General features: G+C 40.1%; 1 protein-coding gene across 3 annotated transcripts in view; it reads left to right on the top strand.

Annotated features, from left to right (window-relative positions):
- Nucleotides 1-27,264, top strand: part of rttn (rotatin) — a 317,909-nt gene that overhangs the window by 64,010 nt on the left and 226,635 nt on the right. For all 3 annotated transcript variants that reach the window (XM_059646005.1, XM_059646006.1, XM_048529420.2), the window contains exons 16-21: nt 4,830-4,946; nt 8,798-8,937; nt 19,818-19,986; nt 21,322-21,421; nt 23,868-23,956; nt 25,984-26,101. In XM_059646005.1, coding sequence (XP_059501988.1) covers nt 4,830-4,946; nt 8,798-8,937; nt 19,818-19,986; nt 21,322-21,421; nt 23,868-23,956; nt 25,984-26,101 — 733 coding nt within the window. The remainder of the gene's footprint in view (nt 1-4,829; nt 4,947-8,797; nt 8,938-19,817; nt 19,987-21,321; nt 21,422-23,867; nt 23,957-25,983; nt 26,102-27,264) is intronic.

Genomic DNA, 27,264 nt, shown 5'->3' with positions numbered 1-27,264 from the left:
GCAATATTCCTTAAACAAGGTTGTAATGTTTGCATGTTTTCCAGTCTGATGGCACCTCTTCCAAGCCTGGAGAAGACTGAAAGATTATGGCCAGGACCCTCATGATTTCTACCCTCTCTTCCTTCAGAATTGTTGGATGTATCTCATTTGGTACTTGTGTCTTGCCAGCTCTGAGTGCCAACAATCTGGTTTCCTGTGTCACCATGGCTTGAGCAGAGTCCTCCTCTTTTGTACAGACAGATGCAAAGTATTTATTTAACACCTCAGCCATCCGCTCCCACCTCCCTATGTAAATCCCTTCTTTAAAATTCATTCACGGGATGAGGGCATTGCTGGCTAGACAGCATATTTATTGCCCATCTTTAATTGCCCAGAGGGCAGTTGAGAGTCAACCACATTGACGTGAGTCTGGAGTCACATGTAGGCCAGACCAGGTAAAGATGGCAGTTTCCTTCCCTAAAGTACATGACTGAACCAGATGGGCTTTTCCAACAATCGACAGGGGATTCATGGTCATCTTTGGTCTCTGATCAGCCCAACTCCTCCATTAACAACTCTCTTACTTTTGTGCCTGACTTTTGAATTTCCCTTTGTGTTAGCTGTACTTTTGGCTTCTTGGCACTCTACATTTTCCAGGATGGGCCGAATTGCTGTTCTGAGTCACTTGCCTACTTCCAAACATGTCTGTCTTGTTTGACAAGGTTGTCCTCTTCTCCCTGTCATTGAGAGAGATCTCTCAACTATACTACCTCACATCCCTGAGCAAGATCTCCAACTGAGGGCAAGAAACCTAAGAGCACTCTTTCCATTTCTGTACATTCGTGTGGTTGCTGCAACTTCAAAAATTTAGTCCAGGGGAATCGTTGAAACCGATGCACTGGTGTCTCCAGTGAGAAATCCTTTCTATGACAGCTCCAACACACAGTCCCATCTGTGTTCTGTCACTATTTGCAAACCGGGAAGTAAGCTACCAGATATACTCATTTTTCACGGACTGCAATTGCAACCCCCCACGACAATGGAAAACGCCCTCAACCGCATCTCTTGTGTTTCCCTCACCTCAGCCCTCACACCCGCTCCCCGCAATAAAAACAAAGGCAGAACTGCCCTTGTCCTCATGTATCACCCTATTAACCTCCAGATTCAATGTATCATTCTTTGCCACTTCTGCCACCTGCAATCCAACCCCACTACCTAGGTTATATTTCCCTCCCCACCCTTATCTGCCTTCGGGAGGGACTACTCTCTCTGCAACTCCCTCATCCGCTCCACACTCCCAACTAGCCCCACCACTGCCGGCAGCTTTCCCTGCAACTCCAGGAAGTGCTACGCCTGCCCCTACACCCCCCCCCTCACCTCCATCCCAGGCCCCAAGAAAACTCTCTTCATTAAATAGGTGTTCACCTGTACATCCGGTAATGTGGTCTATTGAGTCCGCTGTTCCTGATGTGGCTTCCTCTACATCATGGAGACCAAGTGGAGGCTCGGAAATTGCTTTGTGAGGCACCTACGCTCGGTTTGTGACAAACGATAACACCTCCCAGTTGAGAACTACTTCAGCTCCCCCTCTCACTCCCTGGATGACTTCTCCATCCTGGGACTCCTTCAGTGTCACAATAATGCCACCCGAAAACTGGAGGAACAGCACCTCATATTCCATCTTGGAACCCTAAAATCCAATGGTCTCGATGTTGACTTTCTACAAGCTTCAAAATCTCCCCAAAATCTCCTAATGGTTTCCTGAGCTGCATTGGCCCTGTTATTTCTTTGGGTATTATGCTGGTAGTCCAGCCTGTGCAGAGTCACTGGACTTGAAAGGTTAACAGTGCTTTCTTCTGACAGCTGGTGCAGACTAGCTGAGTTTCTGCAGAAATTTCTGTTTTCGGTTTAGATCTGTAGCATCCACAGTTCTTGGTTTACTTTGTTTTGTGTGTCAGCTTATAAAGCCTAGCATTGTTTCTTTTTAATGTATCTGCCTTTTCAATTGTTCTACCACCTGGAAAAAATCGTGCACATATCGTCCTGTCTGATGTTTCTAGGTTCCCTTGAAAATTATATCATGTTAACTTATTTATTTTTGTTTTTCCTATTTTTTCCCTCCTAAAACACACACAAACTGGAGGAGCAACACCTCATGTTCTGCCTCGGGCGCCGACAGCCCGATGGCCTGAACATAGAATTCACCAGTTTTAAAATCTCCCCACTCATGGCCTCATCCCACATCCAAATCTCCCTTTCATCCCTGCCTCCTTGACTTGACATAACCTGCCCACCTTCTTCCCCACCTATCCACACCATGCTTCCTACTGACCAATCCTCACTACCCCCAACTTGCATCCACCTATCGCCACCCCAACTATCTTTCCTCTGGCCCTACCACTCCTCTCTCTTTATTTCTCAGCTCCCTTCGCCTTCCCCAGTTCTGAAGAAGTGTCCTGAACCGAAATGTCATCTTTCCTGGTCCTCTGAAGCAGTCTAACCTGTGTTCCTCCAGCTTCACACTATTGTCTCTGACTCCAGCATCTGCAGTCCGTTTTAACTCGGAGTGACTTAGGTTATACGTTTTATTAACTTCTGTTGTCCTTTTGAAGTCTGTTGCTACCTTTCTGCATTGTTGCCATGTTCAAGTTTTATGTCATTTGTACCCTTTCAAATAAGGGCTCCAAGCCCTCAAGTTCACTTGAATAAAATGTATCAAAGAGTAGTGATGCATACATTGACTGCAGGGAACACATTTCACTCTATCCCTGTTTCCTTTCAGTCTGTAAACTAGCTATTAGCCACTACTCTTTGCTTTCTGCCCCGTATTCTGTTTTGTATCCTATACTGCCACTATCCCTTTAAATTCCACATGCTTCAATTTTAATAATAGGCTTTATGGTACTATATCAAATGCCATTTGTAAGCCGATATGCACTTGGCCACCCACAGGAACTCTTTCTGACACTCGGGCAGCAAAATCTAATCATGTTAGTAAAATGTTGTTTCTCCTTAAATCTGTGCTAGCTGTCATTTATTAACTGATATTCTTCCAAGACTCATTAGATTTTTCTCAGATTATGGTACCAGAAAAGCTTTTCCGTCACCAAAATTAGGCTGACTGACATGTAGCTGTCAGGTTTACCTCGCTCATCCTTTGAACAGCTTATTTGAAACAAAGCTTGGGCCACAATCCAAGATTTGTATAGTCTAAAATAATATCTTGGAAGTAGAGAATATGTCAGCTACTTATTGGTCGAAAGGGTACAGCAAATATTTATAATCACAATGTTTGTGTTTGTCTGCTTTCCCCCTTTGCCGTTCTCTCACGCACTCCCCACTCGTGTGCTCGCTCTCTTTGTCTTTCTCTCCTGCGCCCGCTCATGCTCTTTGCCCTTCTGTCACATGCCTGCTTGCTGTCTTTCTCCCATCTCTCTTGTGCCCTGCCTCCCTCTTCCTATCCAAACTTTTGCTTTATTTGTGATTCTTGTGCTCACAATTGTATTGGGCTTGTGGCTAGAAAACCTTTTGGTACCTTTTTGTTTAATTCATTATTCTGTTCCTTTTGTCCCTCTTTTATCTCCTTTAACAATTCGACTGTATACTTTCTCTGTTGTGCCCAGTTCTCTACTACGTTATGAACTTTAATTTATCAATTTGATCTGGAAACATACTAATCAAGCACTGGAAATGAGGTCGTAATTAGTTATACCACCTGAAAGTGGAGACAGGAAGGGATTAAATGGAAGATCTAGAAGTTTGGGGGAATGTATTACTGATGAGAAAAATAAAGAGAAAAAAGAGCAGGAGGAAGCTGTAAATATTATTTCATTATTGATTGCTGCGAAGTTACTTTTTGGAGACGAGGATACATTTATTGATTATTTTGTGACTGAATAAAAAATGTACTAAATTATTCCTTGAGTTAAAATCTGAGGATTAGAAATACAAATGCTTCGATACATAGGGATGTGTCGACATCTGAAAAGGGAAAAGAAGTCTAACATTTTTGTAATATTAATCTACTTCATTATTTTCTGTTTTTGCTTCAAATTTGCATGCACGTAGGTCACGGAGACACACTAGGCCATAAATCCATTTTCAATTTATTGATTTATTTGTATACTTAATTGAATTTGCACAAGTTGGGGTTTACAGATGCTTTCATTTACATCATCTTCAGTAGAGTAAAATGTTCAGAGGTTTTATTTGCTTGAGTGTCAGATCCATGAAGAAGCACAATGCAAGGGAAGTCACTATATATGATGCAGTATGTACACATATACTGGTCTTTGATTTCCAGAATTTAACGATGGTTGAATTCTGGTTAAGCAGAGACCTGCTTTAATTCACCATTGGCAATATTCTCCATTCTGTTCCATATTTAAGTTCAGCTTTTTTATTAATCTCATGTTCTTTTACAAAAGTTTGTACTCCATGTCCTCCGTTTCATTGATTCCAGAATCTTCCTACTCCTTTGTGAGTGCCTTTTATGACTTCATCTTCCACATCTTTACGTCCTGCAGCTTTATGTTCCACCCCTCTCATTTTTAACCCATTTTTCATTCAGCCATTGCAGCAGAGCCTTCCATCATCTTGATCCTTTTAGTGTGGAAAATCTTAGAGCCACATAATTGATAAGGTGCATAATAAGTGTATTCAGCCCATTTTCCCCAATTGGTATCCTCTATTTTGTCAGATCTTTTCCTTGTCTTAAAAGCTTTTTTTGAAGCTTGTCTTTTTGACCTTAGCTTAGCTTGGATTTCTTGGTTTATTTGCTAGGGATAGGTGGATAGGTAGATTTTTAAATTATTGTCTTTAAAACAGCAAATGTTACTGTTGTTTTGCAGGTGAACTGTGCGGCAAAAGAGATACTTATTATCTTACTGCAGAGCCACCTGGTCTTGAGCACTTCAAGTTGGAATATGTTAATTGAAGCTTTATATCCTGTGATTCCAATACTCCAGGTAAATTGTAACTACAAAATTGTGAAACAGTGCTTTGGGTTTTTTTTTGTGCATGACATAACTGGCACAATTTTAGTACAGCATCAGTGAATTGTGAATCTCAATGCCTGGAATATACAAACAAACAAGGCTTTGTTTTACTTCAATAAATCAATTGTTGCCATGTGACCTTGGGTAAGTGAATTAAATACTTTTTTTGTTAAACTCAGGCAATTTAATATGATACAAAGGTATGTTTGCATCAGAATATAATGCTTAATTTTGTCACAGGACCAGTATTATTTGTGAGTTTTGGTGTAAAGGTCTAAAAGCATAGAAGTAGTTAGCATTGCTTTGCAGCAAAAATGCATGTTAGACATGCTTCTGTATGATACATTTTAAAGCAGTGCTTCCACAGCCTCTCCTGCCCGATTTTTATTCAATACATCTTTCTCAGTGAGCAAGGGATAGCAACAACATGGAATTTTCTTTCAGTATGGTACACTCTTTGGCTAAGGTCAGCAAATAATTTGTATTTATAAAATGTAAACTATATATTTGCGCACACAAGCAACTATATAGTAAAACACCAGACTTTATTCCTGTGAATTTGAGTCATTGAACAAAATCCCTTGTGGAAGCGTATGAAGTGCTAAAGTTATCAAAATTAAATGGAAAGTCCAGTTCAGTATCATTTTATTCATACTGGGAAATATAATGCCTCAGATTTTGGAAACAGGTAGAAAAAACATTTTTGTTTGATATTCACTGGTACTATTTAAATTGCTGAGTGTTGCCAATATTTCCTACTTTATTTTATTCAGAACTTGTCACATGTTTAAAATTTCATTCGAGAATGCCATTGCAGTGAGACTGAAACTGCAGCTGTATATTTTTTTTCCCTATTCATTGATCCTTCATGCTCAAGTGGCACCAAGATTTGATATGGTCAGTTGTTATTAACATCCCTACAGAAAATTGTACGCCATCCGTCACATTGTTTCCAGGACTTTGGGCTAAACAACTGGTTTATCACGCAACTTCTCTTGCAGATGCTTGAGAGAGACCACCATTAACACAATGTAAAATGGCTGTTTCATTGCCTTCTAGTAGGTAATCTTCATTGATTTTTACCAAAGTTAGTTCATCATTTGCACATCGTCTGAGTTACTCTGACCACCACTTACGTAGGATGATTCAGCCTGTCATGCTTGCTATGCTGTTCAATTAATTTAAATCCATTTACCTGTTTTCGCTGCAAGTCCTATGATATCCTTACCAAACAAGGACATATTAACCAAATACATCCTGTAATTTTCAATTGACCCAGAATGCACAACCTTTGGAATCTTAATCCAACACTTCAGTACCAGTTGTATATTCAAAGTCCTAGATAGGCCAGCTCGATTTTTAAGGTTATGTCTTGTTCTGAATTCACCCATAGGCAACATATATACATGGTGTCAACTCCAATGGATCCCTTAAGCATATTAAATGCCTTGTAAACCCAAGGGAATAAAAGAAAAGTCTATGCAACCCATCCTCGTAATTCAACCTTTTCAGTCGTAGAAGCATTCTTGAGAATTTGAGCTACATTCAGTCCAAGTCCACTAAACAGATAATAAAAATCAGGTGCAAATATAGGCCATTTAGCCCTTTTTGAGCCTGCTCTGCACTCAATGAGGTAATGGCTGATATGTTTGTGTTTCAAATTCTATCTTTCCCCCTAGCCCAGATAACATTAGATTCTTGTGAGGGAAAGGAATAATAAATCTACCCTACCTTAAAAATATTCAGTGACACTGCCTCAGCAGGTGGTAGAGACAGAGAATTCCAATGTCTCTCAATTCAAGAGAAAACAAAGCAATTCACCACATTTGTCCTAAAATGGCAATCCCTAGTTTTGAAACAGTACCTCCTATTTCTGGATTCATTCATGAAAGGAAATAATTTTTCCATGTCCACTTGTCAAGACCATTCAGGAACGTCTGGATAACAAGGACACTTACGTCAGACTCCAACTCATCAACTACTGCTCTACCTTCAACACTATAATCCCTTCCAGATTGATCTCAAAACTCCAAGACCTCGGTCTCGGCTGTGCCTTCTGCAACCAGATCCTCAACTTCCTGATTCATAGACCACAATCAATGAAGGTAGACGACTACATCTCCTCCACGATAACCCTGAACACTGGAGCACCGCAAGAATGTGTTCTCATCCCCCTACTGTATTCCCTGTACACCCACGACTGCGTAACCAAATTTCAAATGAACGCCATCTACAGGTTTGCTGACAACACCACTGTAGAAGGATGGATATCAAACAACGATGAGTCAGAGGGCTTTGTGTCATGGTGCAATGATGACAACCTCTCTCTCTTCATGTCAACAAAACAAAAGAACTGATGATTGACTTCAGAAAAAATGGAGGAGAACACATCCCCAACTAAATCAACAGGGGTTGAGAGTGTCAGGTTTCTAGGAGTGACGATAACTGACAATCTGTCCGAGACTTTCCACGTTGATGTGATGGTCAAGAAGGCACAGCAACGCTGATTCCTAAGGTGGCTTAGGAAAATTGCCATGTTCATTAGGACCCTCACCAACTTTTCCTGATGCAACATAGAAAGCATTCAATCTGGGTGCATAAAAGCCTGGTAAGCCAACTGCTCTGCCCAGGACCATAAGAAACTACGAGCACAGCCCAGATCATCACAGAAGTCAGCCTTCTATCTGTGGACTCCATTAACACTTCTTCTTATAAAAAAGATGTCAGCATCATCAAAGAGTCCTCCCACCCTGCTAATGCTCTCCTATAACCTCTTCCGTCTGGCAGAAGATACAGAAACTTGAACACATGCACCAGCAGGTTCAAGAACAGCTTGTTCCCTGCTGTTATTAGGCCGATGAGTGGACTCTCTAACTGCAAATAATGGTGATCCTGATAATGTTGATCTTGCTTTGAGCACTTCCTGTGCAGTGTAATCTGCATTCCTCACTCTGTCTAAGCACCCTGTGATCTGTATGACCTTGTTTACTGTGATCTGCTTGCAAACAAAGCTTTACACTGTACTTATGTCCACTTGACAATAAATCAAATTCAAATTCAAAATTCATATTCTTCAGTGAAATCACCTCTGAAACCTCCTCCCAAGACAACTTGTTGAATCCAGGGATCAATCTATGAAACCTACTACGAACCACATCTAAAGCATCTATATCCTTTCTTTAAAATAGGAGACCCATCTGGAAACAGTATTTGAGATGTTTCATCCTGCCTGAAGCATAATAGCATTACTGTCTTCAACAAAATCAGAAATTGCTGGAGAAACTCGGCAGGCCTGGCAGCATCTCTGAACAGAAAACAAAGTTAATATTTTGAGTCCAATGACTGTTCTTCAGAATTGTATTCTTTTGTGGAGTGAGATGCTCACAACAGCATGCCCATTCCCTGACAGTGCCTGGTCTACATTTTTTTACAGCTGAAGTTTAATTTCCTCATTTTCATATTTTCAATATATGCCAACATTCCCTTAGACTTAACAATTCTCTATTGTGCACACCCTTAATTTTTAATACCTGTATTCTAACTTTTAGTCATTTGTGCAAATGAACACTTTAATTCTTTTTTCTTCCACGGCTCATAGCCTTGCCCTTGTTTTGGTTTCTCTTTCTTCAATCCATGCGGAAGACCATGTAATTTGAAAGTTTTGCCACATGATCCTAGAAATGTCCATTAGGGTTGACTACAACATGGACAAATTGCTGATTAAGACCACATGTTTATTCAGTACCTGCTTTTGAGTCATGAAAGTTGATTGTTACAGTTTTGAGGTCTTCCCATGCCTTATTGCAATATGCTTTTTCTAGGGCTTTGCATCAGTTGAAGATCCACTAGGAATGTGCATCCTTGCACTGAGTGGACCATGCAATGAAGATGCTGCTGGCATTCTGTCATGCGCGGCCAAAATTCGTGCATCTCTTCGACTTTTTATGAGCAAAATGCATTTGTAAGCATATTCTAATTTATTTTAAAATAAGCCACTCTGTTTAGTATTGAACTGACATGCAGCAAGTAAGTTTCAGCAAATTAGAAAATGCAAACATTTACATTCATTACATAGGGCCAGTGCTAGCACATTTTGATGAAGGGCAAGTCATGCTTGACAAACTTGCTGGAGTTCTTTTAGAATGTTAGGTGGATAATGCGAATCTGGTAGATGTACTCTATCTCAGCTTCGAGAAGGCGTTTGCTCAGCCCTTTGAGTACAGGAGTTAGGAAGCCATGTTCAGGTTGTAAGGGACATTGAAGCCTCTCCTGGAATACTGTGGCTAGTTCTGATTGTCTAGTCATAGGAAAGATATTATTAAGCCTAAGAAGGTTCAGAAGAAATTTACCAGGATGTTGATGAGTATCAAAGGTTTGAGTTATAAAGAAAGGCTGGAGAGGCTGGGATGTTATTTCACTGGAGCGTAGGAGGTTGAGAGGCAACCTGACAGAAGTTTATAAAATAATGAGAAGTATTTAAGGAGTTAATCCTAGGATGGGGGATTTCAAGACGCAGTGGCACATTTTAAGGTAAAGGAAGAATGAGTCAAAAAAGACATGAAGAGCAAATTTTTTTTTACACAGTGGGTGGTTTGCGTGTGGAATGAACGTCCTGAGGAAGTGATGGATGCGGGTACAATCACAGCATTTAACAGACATCTGGATAAGTACATGCCTAGGAAAGGTTTGCAGGGATGTGGGCCAGGAATAGGCAGGTAGGACTATTTTAGTTTGGAATTATGCTCCGCATGGACTGGTCGGACTGCAGGGTCTGTATCAGTGCTGTGTGATTCGGTGCTGAATTAAAGACTGATCCCCGAAGGTTAGGGGTAGAATATTGACTTGGACTGGCAAATTGACAGAAAGAAGCGAGTCAGGATAGATGGGACCTCCTTAGATAGTGAACTGTAACTGCTGGGGTGCTACAGGGTTCAGTTCTTGGATCTCAACTATTTATAATCTACAAAAATGATCTGCAAGGAGGGACAGAATACAAAGGAATTCAGAAACATAACAAAGTTCATGGAGATACCTTAGGTAGGAAAGAAGGCAATGAGGAGGAGATAAACTTTACAGATGCATATTGATAGGCCAGGATGATGGGCCAGCATCTGGAAATGCAGTTTAGTGCGGTTAAGTGTGGAGATTTCCACTTGGAATGAAAAACAAAAGGGCACATTATTATTTAAATGGGAAGCAGATCAAAACTCAGAAGGATCTGGGTGTCCTTGTCCATGAATCGCAGCAAGTGGGTACACAAGAATACAAATAAGAATGGCAAATGTAATCCTGGCATTTATTGCAAATGGGCTAGATTATAAAAGTAGTGTTGTTACAATTACATAAGGCATTGGTGAGACCACATCAGGAGTATTGTATACAGTTTTGGCCTCTTTACTTGAAGAAGAATGTGGTACCACTGGAGGCAATTCAGAGGAGATTGATCAGGTTGATTCCAGGCATGAAAGAGCTGTTGTTTGAGTAGCGGTTGTATAGCTTGGTCTTGTACTCACTGGGGTTCAGAAGAATGGTGGCGATCTGATTGAGATATGTAAAATGCTAAAGAGAATTGACAAGGTGGACATTGAACAAAAGAACCCCCTTGTGGAACAGTCTCAAACTAGAGGTCATAGATATGGAGTGAGAGGAGGTAGATTCAGAACTCAGATGAGGAAAAACCAATTCCGTGAGGGTTACGAATCTGTAGACTTCACAGCCCCAGAGTGCAGTTGAGGCAGAATCAATCAACAGATTCAAGAAGGAAATAGATGTGTGTCTAGTGAAAAAGGCTAGGGAGAGCAAGCAGGAAAATGGAGTTGAGTCCAGGATAAGATTAGCTATGATCATAGCAAATGGTGGAGCAAATTCAAAGGGCAGAATTACCTACTCCCGTTCCTAATTTCAATGTTCGAAAGATCCTTTCAAATTATTGGGACATATCTAAGCATTTCATAACCAATCATGAACTTTTGAAGTTTGGTCACATTTTAAGAAAATATGCACTGCAAGTTCCCAAAAATACACATGATAAATTAATCAGTTATTTTTAAACCAGATCTCCCAATGGATCTAACGCCAAAGAAGACCCAAGGAGAGATATCATACTTATCTGGGAAAATAATTGTCCCTCAATCAAAACTACATTATCTGCTTGGTGTTGTTCTTGGGATCCTGCTGTTTGCAAGTTAGCTACTGTTTACCTAGGGTACTACAATAACTTCGCTAAAAGACATGTTGATACAGTGAGATGAAGTAGGTAAACCTCATGTGGATTATGAACATTGGTATAGACTCGGGCTGTTTTTCTGCTGTAGATTTGTTGTAAGATGTACTCTTTGAAGAACCCTCTGCTAAGTAAATGTTCTCACATTGTATACTTTCTACTTTTTTTATGATCTCAGCAAGTCAAGAAGGCGTCATAAGAATAAGCAAGTCAATTTTCTTAGCTTACTGGTGGGGGGAAATATGTAAAGCAGTTAGAATTCAAATGGACTCTAGATAACTCCATCAGTGAGAAGCAGATGCTGCATGTTATGTTTTGGAAAGACATGTTCTTGAATTAAAATCCAACCATTAGTACCCTGTAAATGTATCATCAACACCAGCAAGTTATTTATAACCTAAAAATTGTCTAACTGTACAAAGGCAGAAAAAGAGTCGATGGCAAATTCCTTCAGTGAAAGAGCTATGATATGTATTGTTCTGTCAACATTTTGCACAACTGAGTTGAAAGATGTGGGTTAACTCAACAGGCGATGTGCTGGCATTCCAATCTTTCAAGGTTATCTGAATTAAGTTCGATTACCTGTGCAATGTTGTTAGCCGCAGGACAAGGGGACCTTCAGAACATTTTGAAATAATCGGCAATAATTGGAATGGTTTTTAATGTATCTTCACTGACCTGCCAGGCCTCTTCACTGGTAAATGCAGTAATGTAGGAAGTTAATCTAGGTAGAGGTAAAATTTCCTGTTCTTTCTCTTTAGTAACGATTAGCTGTTGTCCTGTCGGCAGATAGATTTACGTGCCATTTCCAGCTCAGAAACAGACCATTTGGCCTAATTTGTCTACCTGATACTTATTCTCCACACAACCTGCACCCACCTTACTTCTTTGAATCCTGTTGATATGGAAGTAAACATTTCCATTTATTTGCAGAAGCAGCACACAAGGACTTCTTTTCAGTAGTTTCAGAGCTGATGCTTTAAAAAAATGAATTCGTACACCAATTATAAATCAACATTAAAGGTTTCATCACTAAAACAGAAATGTCATGCGAGGATAAAATTGAAAGGCATTTGCGAATTCACCAATTAATTGCCGTGCAACATCTAGAATTCTGATGATAGTAAAATCATGAGAAGCAATGGAAGCAAAATGATATGGCTCCCACCACAGTGATGAAACAGCAGTGTCATTCAGGGCTGAGGCTACAACTCATCTTGATGAATATTTGGATCTTTTCCGAAGACATTAAAAGAAATTTGCTGGAATGCAAATATCTGACCAGAAATGGTTTGTAGTATTAGTTTATTCCCCTATCAATTTATTACAGAAATAATATTTATTGAAGGAATGCTAGCTTCTGTTTTGATAAGGTGCCAAATAAATGGTTGAAATTTGGAGATTACCTAATTTATTCTGCAATCTGATATCTTCCAAATGCAGTTGTTACAGTGTCGGATATCTGTGGTGAGAATATGTGGAGAGTCAGTCTTTAAGGGTTCTTTGGGAGCAAGTGTTTGGTGCTTGCCTGTAGTATACAGGAATGCTTTGGACATGAAACGTGTGGAAGTTAGTCATTTATTTTGATTCAGTGGAAAAATTGTGTCACTATCAATATGCAATAGCCCTGTCAACAGATCAACTCCCAACTGAGCCCTTGTCATGGATATGAACTGAAGTTAATTTATGTGACCTTGCATGAATGTAACTGATGATAGCTAGTCACTTCTCTAACTTGGTTGTTTTGTTTTAGTGCAACTACTCATGCTAATAAGGGACAGCCACAAGAAGGTTTCAGGGAACTTGATTGAATTAACTATCTTGTGTTAAGATGAATGATGTTCTGGTACCAGATTTAGCCTGGAACCATACCAATTTTTTCGCATTTGTCTCTTTGTCGGCAAGATTCTGAATAATATTTTCAGATGGATTCTGTACCTAGAGGTGAAAAACTTTGGCTCACGAATGGAGTTGTGTGGAGCTGCAGCTCTTCTTTTAAATGTTCACTTGCTTTTCTGTTCGAGAAATTGAGATTCCATGCTTCTTGGGCTTGTCTAGGTTTGAGGCCCCAAAACCCTTGGGCTCGGCCTTCAACGCACCCTTGAGCCAGAACTTTGGGGGCAGGGTCTGTAGTTCAATCTAAATTGTTCCATTCCAAGGAAGTTTTTTTTTTGCTGTTTTTCTCCTTCTCATTTAGAGAATTCTCAAGCAAAAGTCACCAAGGCAGCTGCCATGGCCGTGTTTCACATGCAGAATGATCTGTCCCTGGGTGGCTGGATTTGCCACTAAGCTGTCCTTGATACTTGTGTTGTTGAAAAGATGAGAAATCAAGGAATTACTGTTAGAATGTTAGAGAACGACGTTGGCATACAGAATTCAACTAAGTGTACTTTGTCCGCCCTTCTCAAGTTTTTATCCAATCCACTTTTGAGCATTAGTACTGATTCTTGATTGATTGGCTTTCCAGGTGGTACATAATAATAGATCACAGTATTATTTTATTGGGGGGGAAGAGCATGGTTACACATGCTGGCTCAGGTTCTTATTGATAATCACCTAAATTTATGTCCTTTCGTTACTGTCGTTCTACTGCTGGAAAATATGGGCAGAATCTTCTCGGCCCTTGAATGATGCTGGTAATGGCAGGTCAGATGGGAAAATGCAGCGAGATCTGGAAAATGAGAGTCATGATATGAAGCAAAATAAAGTTGATTTTTCCTTGAGGATTTTAACAGCCAGACAAGAAACTCGCTAGTGAGAAGTGAGAGGCCTATTTATGTGGAATTAAAGACTCATTATTAGTTTTTGTCACCTCATTTATATGCAGTTTGCTATTTTACCAGGCAGTGCAGAGAGGATAGACAGTGACAATTTCTGAAAGTCTGAGTGGATACTTAGCAGCTTCAGTTTGTCGTGAATTTCTGCAGCCTACTTCTTGATCCTCTAAACCTTGACCAGCGCCCCCCAACATCTCAGCACACACTCTGTGGGCAGCACCCACCTGTTTCCTTTATCCAAAGAGTCTGGCACCAGACATGCACCAGCCTCATCACATTATCGCAGCACATTACTGTCTACATTCAAGTACAGTTCAAAGCAGTAATGTACTTTGGAGTGAACTGAAACCTTTCATTGTAGTACTGCTGCCAGACTACTTCACACGAAGCAAAAGCACCCATCTCGTGCACTGGAACAGGATGGATCTTGAGACTAAGTTTGTTCTCTTTGCACACACCTACTCACTTTGCTGTTGCACAGTTGCTCACAGCGGATCTGTTGTGGGGTGTGGACATTTTGCTGTACAGCACTGTGCCATTCACTGTCACACCTCCAACATATGCCTTCAGCATACACAGCACACACTGTCTATGCTTTGACCAAATGCCCATGCCTCAAAGTCTAAGAGGAGTAATCCTCGGTCAAGTTAAAGGGACCTGTCATTTTGTAAAAAAGGGAACTGCCATTAGTCAGAGGGTTCAGCCACAACAAATCAAAAGGTCATTCAGTTTGAGGCCTGAGCACAGACACAGTCTGTCAGCCGTTTGAGCTGTTTATTGTCACGGGTAATGAATCAATGCAATCTGGGGATTCAGCCATCGTTAGTCCTGTAATTTCAATACAAACAGTACAGGTGTCAGTCATTGGTCAGTTGAGTTGCTGCACTGAGATCAGTTGTGGGTCTGATCTGTCATCAGTGCAAATTAAATCGTGGAGAGGACCATACTCCGTCCTATGTCTGTTTATTGGGAGTAAAGGGCTGTTTATTCAGGGCTGTAACTGGTAGGCAGATAAGGGAAATGAATTGTGGAAACTGGTGACAGCATACTACAATACAGGGAGAGCAATAATTAAGAAGTGGAGGCAACTCAACAAACAAGGATGGGAGACATTAGAGTGCCGTAGACCAAGATTGTGAGGAAGGGAGAGTGTCATCATTGGTCACCACTAACCAATAGGCTTCATTGGGCAGACAGTAAATCACGATGTCAATGTAACTAAGCTGTAAGCCTGGGGCTCGCAGTAAGTTGGGGAATAGTGACTTTAATGAAAAAGTTGGGTGGGAATGTGAGGAAACTCATTAAGATGTAATATTGAGGTTTCGGAGAAAGAAGAAAAATTGAAGGCAAAGTTCTGGGTGGTGGGAGGGATGGATGGAAATATCTTGTTGTGGTACTGTGAGGTAAAAGGAGATAAAGGCTGTTAGGAACACCTGACGACCAAACGGAGCCCAGTGATGATAGTGCCCACTGCAAACCGTGTTCTCACCATTATTTGCATTCACTAGATGCTAACTGGAACTGGAAAACTGCTGTGGCAAGGTGGGTGAAGTCATTAATAGTTTGATTAGCAAAAACATGGCATCCATGTCAACTGAATGGTAGGACGATGAATGGCCATACGAGTCATGCTTTTGCCAACTCCAGCTACATTCACTTTCCAATTTCGTCACCCCACTTAGAATGAGTGAAATTAAACATGCCCAGGTTTCAAATGCAATTTTGAAACTTCCAAGGTTGCTGTGGGAAGAGAGGGATGCTGCTTCCTTATTTTGTATTATAATGGATGGTGATGAATTCAGTGATAATTTGAATGAATGGTGGGTCTGGGTCAGCAAGGGGAGGGTAGTACACTTTTTTTTTGATGTATTGTGTTGGTTACTCAGCTAGTGTGGCACCGTCATCAAGTTGGTGCACATATTGTGACTAGGATTGTGGTGAAGCAGATGATAGGGCTGCTGAAGATGTGGTCCTGCTACGTGTAGAAGTCTAGAGATGCGCTTCCAGTATAGTCCAGCATGTTATGTCTTATACAAATGGAGCAGGCAGCCAGGTGCTAGCTGCTTAAGAACTTGGAGAATGGAAGCCAGGCTTCGAAAGGGGAGAATGGGGACATCCGAGAGGAAGAAATCTCCTTGTTCATAAAAGAACGCATCGGCATCAGGGACTACAAACCAGATAGAATCTGATTGACATTCTGCTCTAACAGATGAGAGCTGGGTGCAGCAGACAGTTTGGAATTTAGAATAGTTTTTGGTAATCATGCCAGCATTTAGTTTGTGTTGTGGGGTATAAAATGTAGCCATCTTGGTTTTGTTGATGATAGATAATAGGAACTGCAGATGCTGGAGAATGCGAGATAACAAAGTGTAGAGCTGGATGAACACAGCAGGCCAAGCAGCATCGTAGGAACACACAAGATGATGTTTTGGGCCTTGACCCTTCTTCAGAAATGGGGAAGGGGGAGAGCGCTCTGAAATAAATAGGGAGAGAAGGGGAGGCGGATTGAAGATGGATAGCAGAGAAGATAGGTGGAGAGGAGACAGACAAGTCAAAGCGGTGGGGATGGAGCCAGTAGAGGTGAGTGCAGGTGGGGAGGTAGGGAGGGGATAGGTCAGTCCGGGGAGGACAGACAGGTCAAGGGGGCGGGATTAGGTTAGTAGGTAGGAAAAGGGGGTGGGGTTTGAGGTGGGGGGGGGATAGGTGAGAGGAAGAACAATTAGGGAGGCAGGGATGAGCTGGTCTGGTTTGGGGATGCAGTAAGGGGAGGGAAGATTTTGAAGCTTGTGAAATCCACATTGATACCATTGGGCTGGAGGGTTCCCAAGCGGAATATGAGTTGCTGTTCTGCAACCTTTGCATGGCATCATTGTGGCACTGCAGGAGGCCCAGGATGGACATTTCGTCTAAGGAATGGGAGGCGGAGATGAAATGGTTCGCGACTGGGAGGTATAGTTGTTTATTGCAAACCGAGCATAGGTGTTCTGCAAAACGGTCACCAAGCCTCTGCTTGGTTTCCTCAATGTAGAGGAGGCCACGGTGGGTACAATGGATGCAGTATACCACATTGGCAGATGTGCAGATTAACATCTGCTTGATGTGGAATGTCTTCTTGGGGCCTGGGATGAGGGTGAGGGAGGACGTATGGGGGCATGTGTAACACTTCCTGCGGTTGCAGGGGAAGGTGTTGGGTGTGGTAGGGTTGGAGGGGAGTGTGGAGCGAACAAGGGAGTCACGGAGAGAGTGGTTCCTCCGGAAAGCAGACAAGGGTGGGGAGGGAAAACGGTCTTTGGTTGTGGGGTCGGATTGCAGACGGCAGAAGTGTTGGAGGATGATGCGTTGGATCCAGTGGTTGGTGGGGTCGTACGTGAGGATGAGGAGGATTCTCTTTTGGTGGCTATTGCGGGGATGGGGTGTGAGGGATGAGTTGTGGGAAATGCGGGAGACACGGTCGACGGCGACTCGATCACTGTGGCACGGAAGTTGCGGTCTTTGAAAAACGAGGACATCTGAGAGGTACGGGAGTGGAATGCCTTGTCCTGGGAGCAGATGTGGCAGAGGCGAAGGAATTGGGAATAGGGGATGGCATTTTTGCAGGAAGGTGGGTGGGAGGAGGTGTATTCTAGGTAGCTGTGGGAGTCGGTGGGATTGACATTGTTATCGGTTTCTAGGTGGTTGCCCGAGATGGGGACAGAGCGGTCCATCCGGCTCTACACTTTGTTACCTTGGTTTTATTTGTGTTCACTTTGCTGTCCGTAAATAAAAGCTAATGTTTGCAATTGTCCAGTTTGTTGCCCATATGTGATATTCCTTTACTGAGCAATATCAATCTGCAGGTGTCCTGTGTGCCAGATTGTGAACTCTTGCCTGTGTTGCACAACAGCCTTGTAAGATCGGCCTCAGCACCGAGGTAGCCAGTCCTTTGGTTCAAACAGTTGAATAGTGTATGGTAAAATAGACCTAGAATAGGGTAAGTGGGTCACATAGTTAATGAGGTGGGTTTGGTAAATGTGGCAGACTAGGCCTCATGGCAAAAAAGCCTTCAGAGTACTTGATGCAACTGACACTTAACCGAAAATAATGTCTGATTAAGTACCTTGTGTCTCAGTAAAGACTCTTTAATATGATTCATTGCTTAAATAGACGTGCTTTTGTTTATGAGAGATAATGGGAACTGCAGATGCTGGAGAATTCCAAGATAACAAAATGTGAGGCTGGATGAACACAGCAGGCCAAGCAGCATCTCAGGAGCACAAAAGCTAGCTTTTGTGCTCCTGAGATGCTGCTTGGCCTGCTGTGTTCATCCAGCCTCACATTTTGTTATCTTGTGCTTTTGTTTATGTTCCTGGCGTACTGTGGTCGTGTCTCTTTGAGCTAGATGGTTTAGGTTGAAGTTTGACCTACCATGGAGGTGTTGGAACAAGTTGATTTCTTACCTAATCCATACAAGTCTCGGAGATAATGGGTACTGCAGATGCTGGAGAATCCGAGATAATAAGGCGCAGAGCCGGATGAACACAGAAGGCCGAGCAGCTCCGAAGGTGCTGCTTGGCCTCCTGTGTTCATCCAGCTCTGCACCTTGTTATCCCATACCAGTCTGTTATGGCCAGCAGAGGGCACTATGCTGCTGTGCCTCTAATAACTGCAAGTTGCAATGTTAGAAAATAAAGCCTGGAATGACGTGTGACCAAAACCTTTTACTGTTCACCAACTACTGACTACTATCCGAGCCATACTTTAAAGGCTTTTTTCAAGTGCACTTTGATCTGTATAAACTTTCTTGCTTGTTCTGAGGAAGGGTCACCCGACCCGAAACATTAACTCTGATTTTTTTCTTCTTCACAGATGCTGCCAAAGCTGCTGAGCTTTTCCAGCAACTTCGGGTTTTGTTCCTGATTTACAGCATCTGCAGTTCTTTCGCTTTTTGCTTGTACATTGTTTGCTTGCAGTGAGCGTCTTTACATTGTTTCCCTCATGAGCATTTTTATTTAGGTTTATACTACAGCAAACGTTTTATTAGCTGGAATCTATAGAACCAGGAATGTACCAGTTATCAAATATTCTGGTTGATCAAGAGATTCACACTAAGTAACAGACACGTTATGCTGGGGTATATATCTGCAGCATAAATCACTTAAGTAATAACTTAAATAAACTTACCAACAGAGAGCCTTCTCACTCGTACCCTCAGCTGACTACTCAGATATTGTGGAGATCACAGTAATACAGTAAACTTGTAGTGTTTCAATATATAACTTGCTGATTTATCAAGAGTGTCAGTCCATTAGGTACTGGTTAAGACACAGTTTGCTGTTATTGCTTCTCTGGGCATAAGAAAACTTGGGACATAACCTAAGATCTATTAGATTTTAAAAGGGAAGCATTCCTAGAAATTTGCAGTGGTTTCAAGAGCATGTTGATGGAATTTGTGAATTTTCTCTGGATTCAATCTATAGCAAAGTGGGAGATGACTTCATCAAAGAATGTTGACACTACAAAGACAAATAATTGTGACTAATTATTTGCGATAGTTCAGATAATTGTTCAAAAATGATTTGAATTTAGCAGATTAGACACTTAATTAAGCAAATACCTTTTTTAATTTCCTGTTGTACACATACATTTTAATTATGTCATTATCAAAATGGCTGCTTTGAATCAAAGTATTTCAACCGCTAGTCTGTGTACATACCAGGCTTCTACTCTACATGTTTAATATGCATCTGGAAAATAAAATTTGTAATTAAACTACTCTGTTAGCCATGAGCAGCCTTTTTGACAGTATGATCTGAATGCCTTTATGTCAAAACATACAATTGTCCTACCTGTTTTCTTCAATAGAGTGCGCTCTGTAGCTTTTACACACTTGATGCCTCACCTGCTTAATGAAGAAGATGCCTCCAACAAACTGCCTGTGCTGCAAGGAAGTATATTGAATCATGTGTCTGATTTGTACATATTGGAGAAATCAATTGATTTGCAATTAGACAATGGCAAATCTTTTTTCAAGGTGAGCAGCTGACAATTTTGTTCCTTCTTTTAACTACAGTATACAGGGTATGAAGTGTTTCTGTGTTGACCTTCTTGTGTAGCATCTATTTGTATGTAGTAAATTATGTAGTTACAGATTAATGATCTTTTTAGCCAAATAATTCTTAAATATAACATTACAAAGTTCAAGTGAACTTAATCAATTTACACTATAGATACTGACGAAAAAAGCCGTTCAGCCATTAAGTATTATTACAACCTGTCTGGGTCTGAAAAATAACTATAACAATTGCAAAAGCCTTATTCCTTCCATTTCTTGCATTTTTGGAAACAAAGAAATGTAAATTTAAAGTTTTATGATTTAATTTTTCCTTCTTTTTAGATTCTATTTTCAGTTTATTTTCTCTTTTCCTGTCCTTATTTCTCTTCTAAAACTGTTTTGAACTCCTCTTTCTTCATCTTCCTAAGTTCTTCCTTTGTTTATCCCCCAGCTGTGAAGTCTTATTTGTTGAAGAAATGTCCTATTCACTTGGGCCCTTGCTGCAACATTGTGGTCAAAAGTTATTTAAGCTGAAGGACGTAGAGTCAAGTTGTGCAGCAGAGGCTGTTTATTGCTGTGTGGGAAACGCTGTCCAAATATTTCTCCTTCACACGGCCCCTTAACTAAAACACTTATGTCTGGTTTTTCTTATACTGTGCGCATGCCTTACTCTTGCCTGTTAAATTTCATTTGCTATTGTCCTTCATGTTTGCACATTTCAGTTGACACTGCCTTGTTCCTGGGGTACTGTCTCAAATTTTGTGGCCTAATTTAGGTTGATATTGTCTGTCAGTTTAATCAGTGAGTTTCTAAATCCTATTTATTGTTGTATATTAGGAACAGCAGGTGTTTTGGTAATGATTGCAGAAACGGTTCACTCACCTTTCAGTTATCGAAGTAACATAAGCCGACTTCTATCCTACTTTGATCATATCAACATATTCTTCTACCATATTATTTTTCATATACTTATGCAACTTTCCATTAAATGCTTCACTGCTTTTTGTCTCACCCAGTGCATGCAGTGGTGAATTGCACATTTTCACCTCCTTTAGTGAAAGAATCTAAACCCAGTGGCATAAATGAGATCACAAGCTTGGTTTGGCTAAAAGAAGGTCTGGCCATGATGCATTATCTCACCAGCTTATGCTGTTACTTGGGTTGTAAAGCTAAAACCAGGTGGGATGTTTGTTGAACTTGATTAGTCTTTCTCTTTTTAATGTACAACTCTGCAAGCTTCACACTGTCACATTTAAACATCTTAAGTCAATAAGCATTCTGATTAACACTTTTCTGTTGTTCTTTATGCCTTAGGAAGACAATGTCTGTAAAGTGTATGGAATCCTGATCTCTGAAACAGTTGACCTGTCTCTTCGGAAATCTGCGGCAGAGCAACTGGCTGTTATGGCACAAGGTAACTGTTTACTGTGCAGTACTGTCTATAATTTTTTTTTACATGATTTCACCTTACTACTCTCAAGGTTTAGTCTTTCCTGTTTGGTATATTAATTTAAAATATTGTGTTGCTAAGTTTGTTTCCAGTTTTTTTTATGCAGTGGAAATAAATGGTGCCAGGGTAGATTCGAATATTATAGTAGGTTGCATATTATTTGTCCACCTCTTTCTACTTTAAAGACTTGTTAGCAAAGACTGCAGTAATAGGCATTGCACAACATTAATCAAGTGTGGCATGTACCTCTGCACTCTACATAGTTTTAATTTGTATTCACTGCAAGTATCAAGGATAAGGTAGCCTTTTCCAGGCTGATAGAGTGAGGAATTTAGAGCATTCTACCTTATTCCTGATTACTGATAATGTGTCAGTAATAAGTGATAGTAACATGTGGCAGAATGTCAGTTCTGTCCATGTTCAGCCATGTCTTAAGCAGTACCCAGCTGGTGCTCATGAAGTTTAGAAAAAAGACATAATTCAAGAGAGTAAAAGGATAAGATTCTGTTTATGATTGGAAACAGCAATTACACCAACTCTGCATCTGCTGATTTTTCACATTTCCGGACAAAGCCTCAGCATTGCAGACTAGGAAGCCCTGAGTTTGACTCTAAATCTGTGACTACTTACTTGATTTCAGCTTGGACAGGGTATTAAGTGTTACACATCTGACTGAGGGCTCTTGGATTTACAAATGGCATGCTGATTCTCAATTACCATTCTTTGTTTGAAGAATAAATATATGTACTTCATCTGACGATGGTAAATAGCTAAATAGCCCAGTTAGCACTGTATAGAGACTTGTGCGTGAAGAGTGATTGCATCAGTATTCCATAACGTCGTGTCGAGAGACCCACCCCTATCCCCCAGCCCCTCACTATCCTGACTGAATTATATTGCTGTTCTCTCAGTGTCACTGAGTGAAATTCCTGAAACTTCATCTATTTTGAGTGTATTTACAACAAATGGATTCAAGAAGGCAGCTCACCACCACTCAAAAGCAAAAGGGATCGCCAGTGTCGCTCACATAAAAATAAAACCCTCACTGAGGAGTTAACTGCCTTCAAGAAGGAAGCCAAGAAAATATGTAATAAAAATCACAAAACTATTAACTTGGTTCCTTTTAGTTACTTCAAGTTTAATAGTATTTTGTTTCTTCAACAGTCACGTTTCTTGGTTTTATTATTGGTAACTGATAACTGAAGAAGAAATAGATTTGAAAAATTTAACTCCAAGCTTTTAAAGTCTTAAAAAAAAGTCTTGAGTTCTCATTGTTGATTTCACTTCTGGTAGTAAGAGGTTTTCAGACCTGAATGAAACAAATCCTGGGCAAGATCCTGCCGTGGCTTAATAATAGGCAAATTATATTTGTGTCAAATGAGGTGACAGGCAATGGCCATCTCTAACATGAGGACTTCTAACCATCTGTCTGTGATATTCATTTGCATCTCTGTTACTGCATCTCCTATGACAGAAGTCAAGAGAGTCACTATTAACTTGTAACTGAACTGAGCCAGTGAATGGCTTTGTGGATGCAAGTACAATAGCATAGCTTAAACATGCCCCACCTATCGCCTTCCATAATTGGCTCACTGTAGCTGAAGTGTATACCACGTCCATAATGAACTGCAGAGTCGTTTTCTTAAATTAGCAACATATCACCTAGAACCAAGACAGCAGATGCATGCGAATGCAGCTATATTCAACTTCACCTCTAAATGGAGTACTGTCCTGATATAGACATGTATCATATTTGTTTTATTGTCACTTGGTTAATATCATGGAACTTGCTAATTAACTGTGGTTAATTAGCTGATATAGGAGTGAATTTAGCGCACAGGCTGCAATAGTGCGAGAAGTTATATCACTATCATTGAGGAGCTGTAGAAGAGTCCTGATGAAGGGGTAAACCTGAAACCTTGACTTTCCTCCTCCTCTGATACTGTCTGATCTGTTGTGTTCCTCCAGCTCCACACGGTGTTGACTCTAACTCCAGCATCTACAATTCTTGTTATTTCCAAATAATTGACATTTCCTTGAGCAATTAATGACTTGTAATAAATACTAGACTTGCATTGTGATGTGCGTTATCAGTGAGTGAATAAAAAAAGTTTACAAAGTTTTTTGAGATATTATACTTAGTTATTATTCATTAACTAATAGAATGATTTAACTCAGCAGGAAGTCGTTTGATGCAACATGTCTGTGCCTGTTCTTTGTTAAGATATTTATTAGTTTTATACCTCTGCTGATTCCCCTTTTACCCTGTAAATTTCTTGCTTTGAAGTATTTATCCAATTATCTTTTGAATAATACTATTGAATCTGGATCCAGTATCCTTTAAGATAGTCCATCAGATCACACCTTTTTTTTTATTAAAATGTTCTTTTTGTTTGTTGTTTACTTACAGATGCCAAACTCCATGCTGTGTTGAAAAACCAAGGTATTGTAGAAAAGATAGTTTCATTTGCACGTGAAAGTGTGCACAGAAATGGAAAGGTATAATTCATTCCATTGTTTTTGCTACTTATCAATGTGATTGCAAAATCATGTTTGTAAAAGATTTTGTACAACTGCTTTTTAAAATCTTAACTTTCGAATTCTCTGCAATTATTTCCCAGTCTGGGGAGAAAATTAGAGTTCTCCTTTTGACTATTAGCCATTTTAAAAGCCTGAATGTTATTAGTTAATCTATGGAGTAAGTGAAGGCACAAAACATTGAGCTATCACCTTAAATGTTTTGGGGCATAGCCATTGCTCGGCACAACAGATATTTATTGACAGTCCTCAGTCATCCTGAATTTTTGAGTGGTTTACTAGTCCAGGAAAAAATCAAATTAAGTTGTTGTGGAGCCAAAGTTACGTGCAGCTCAGACTATAAAGAGTACCAACCATTATTCTAAAAGGTGTTTGGTGATCCAATTAATTTTTTTCAAAAATGTATAGGTTCAAGGTTTCTTTTACTTGTATTAAATTTTTCTCTCCAAATTTTTAAAGCTAAATTTGAATGTTTGATTATAAATATGAATTAGGAGCAGAGGTAGGCCATTCAAACCTTCAAGCCTGATCCATCATTCAGTAAAATCATGGTTCATCAGTTACTATTCCAAATTTCACATTCCCATCCACGCCGATAACATTTGATTCCCCTGCCAAACAAGAATCCATCAATCTCAGCCTTAAAAATAATAAGTGACCCTGCCTCCACTGCCTTCTGATGTAATGTGTTCTAAAGTTACTCAACCGTCTGAGAGAAAATTTTCCTCCCTCTTAGTCCTCCATGAGTTAACTCTAACTTTAACTTTAAAACAGTGCCCGCTATCTCTGGATTCAACCATAGCAGGGAGTGCTGTTTTCATGACCAGCTTGTCAAATATCATTCAAAGTCTTTTGAGCCTCCATCAGTTCACTTCATGCTCTTCTAAAGAGAAATCTGCTTTTCAAAGACAACCTGCTCATTCCAGATGTCAATCTCTTCTCTGCCTGGTTCTTTTCTCCATTTACATTCTACCTTAAATAAAGAGACCAAAATGTTTCACAGTATTTACATTGCAGTCTAACCAATGCCCTGCATAACTGCAGCATTATCTTCAAATCCTCTTGTCATAAAGTTTTTGTCCCATTAGTCTTCATGATTGTGCTGCATCTGCATATTAGCCTTTTGTAGCATACCTACTAGCACATCAAGATCTCTTAGCACCTCAGAATAATGCCGTTGTTTTCCACTTAAATAGTACAAACTGTAGAATTTAGGCATTTAGGGAAGAGCAGTAAATCATCCTCTGATTAAACAACATATGTGTTAGAATTTACTTGCCCAATTAATAATTAGTTGTGTTGATGTACCATACAAAATTCCAAGATGGGATGATAATTCGAATTCCTTAATTTTTGTGAATGTTTGAAATATCAAATGACACTGAATTTGCTTAAACTGGTTAAAAATTCAAAAATATATTAATTATCTAGAAACCAATGGAAGGACAAATGCTGTAGAGATTTATAACATTATCAGTTCATTTTAAATGGAGAACAAAGAAATATTGTACAACTGTGCAGAGTTTTTCTGTGTGAATTTAAATCCGAGCAAATGAATCAGAAGATGTCTTAGTTCTTTGTTTAGGTTTAATAGCACTTGAAGTAACTGCTTTCGGATGTCTCGGTCCAAACCATATTGATCAGTTTTTCCATTTGCATTGAGTGAAGTAAAAGCTCATTTGCATTGGTTAAATGATGTATGCCTGGTGATTGAGCTTGTGAATTGATGCGATAGTTGTGTACTGATTAGACGCTTTTCTTTTCGACTGGAAGAATTTCTTGTTTACTTGTGGTGAGTGAGGCATCAAAATAGCAAATTAATGATATTTCTTCTAAAGAATAATTGAAAAATCTGTCAGGAGCTGATGCAGCTGTTCGTGGTTTTTCATCATTCTTTACGTTTATTGGAGCTAATAACTAAATCACTTAGTTGAAATGTGCGTGTATCTTGCTAATAAACATTGATTGTGTATATTTTCTCTGTCTAGAGCATGCAGTGCATGGTGTTGCCATGTCTTACAATTTTACGAAAGCTGGTTTACTTGGATCCAACTTTGCGGCACAGCCTAGCTCAGCAGTCCTCTTTTCTGCTTACCCTCTTCAGAGGTAAGCCCCTAAACTTATTACATCTTCAACTGAAACTTTGTTAGTAAAGACTTTACCTAAATTGCTGAAGGTAAGAGAGCATTTGTGCAACTTTGTTTTGCCCACACTATTCACTTGCCTAACCTCGCATCTAGTTTATCATTTAATCTTTATGTACTTGTCTGTTTTAATTGCTTTGTGCCCACACCGAGAGTCTGAAGTGCTCTCCTCTACAGTGTTGATTTCTTGCTATTTCTATTTTCGTCTCTCTTTTTTTATCTTTCCTTTTTGATTTTTCCCTCACTCCTCTTTTGCCTTCTCTTTTTCCTATCCTTTCAATGGACTGGCAAGGAAAAGAGTTAGGAATGCTGCAGTGTCATATTTTCTGCAGGGAAAATGAGATCTATATTCGTAAATAACTCACTTGCTCACTCTTAATGCTGGTAATTTTCCTTTTGTCTTTCCAATACGCTTTCTCACTCTAAAGATCTCCTCATTCACATCACTACTCACTTTATTGCCATCAGTACAATTTATCCTCTGAACTACTTGCTCAGCTCTTGTATTCTCCCTCTCCCTTAGGCTGTGATAAAGCTCACATAACTCTTCGTACTTTATCCACATTACTTACTCCCGAAGGCGAACAATAGTACACTTGACAGACACTTGACAGGGTGGATGCCGAAAAGATATTTCCCATTGTGTGAGAACCAGGGAATGTCGTATAAAAGTAAGGGTTTTCCATTTATGGAGTTATAGAATTGTACAGGATGGAAACAGACACTTTGGGTCCAACTCGTCCATGCCATACTAAATTAATCTAATCCCATTTGTATTAATCCAATATTTTGCCCATATCCGTCTAAACCCTTCTTCTTCATGTACCCATCTCAATACCTTTTAAATATTGTAATCATACCACTTCCTCTGGGAGCTCATTCCATACATGTATCTCCCTCTGCGTGAAAACGTTGCACGTTATATCTCTTTTAAATCTTTCCATTCCTACCTTAAACCTATGTCTTCTAGTTTTGGACTGCCCTGTCCTGAGGAAAGGCTTTGGCTACTCACCCTATTCATACCTCCAAGATTTTATAAACCTCTATAAGGTCACCCCTCAGCCTCTGATGTTCCATGGAAAATAAGCTCCAGCCTATTCTTCAGCCTCAACTCCCTGAACATCC

Source organism: Stegostoma tigrinum, chromosome 5 (genome assembly GCF_030684315.1).
Source record: "Stegostoma tigrinum isolate sSteTig4 chromosome 5, sSteTig4.hap1, whole genome shotgun sequence".
Classification (NCBI taxonomy): domain Eukaryota; kingdom Metazoa; phylum Chordata; class Chondrichthyes; order Orectolobiformes; family Stegostomatidae; genus Stegostoma; species Stegostoma tigrinum.
This window is presented reverse-complemented; position numbering and strand designations above follow the sequence as displayed.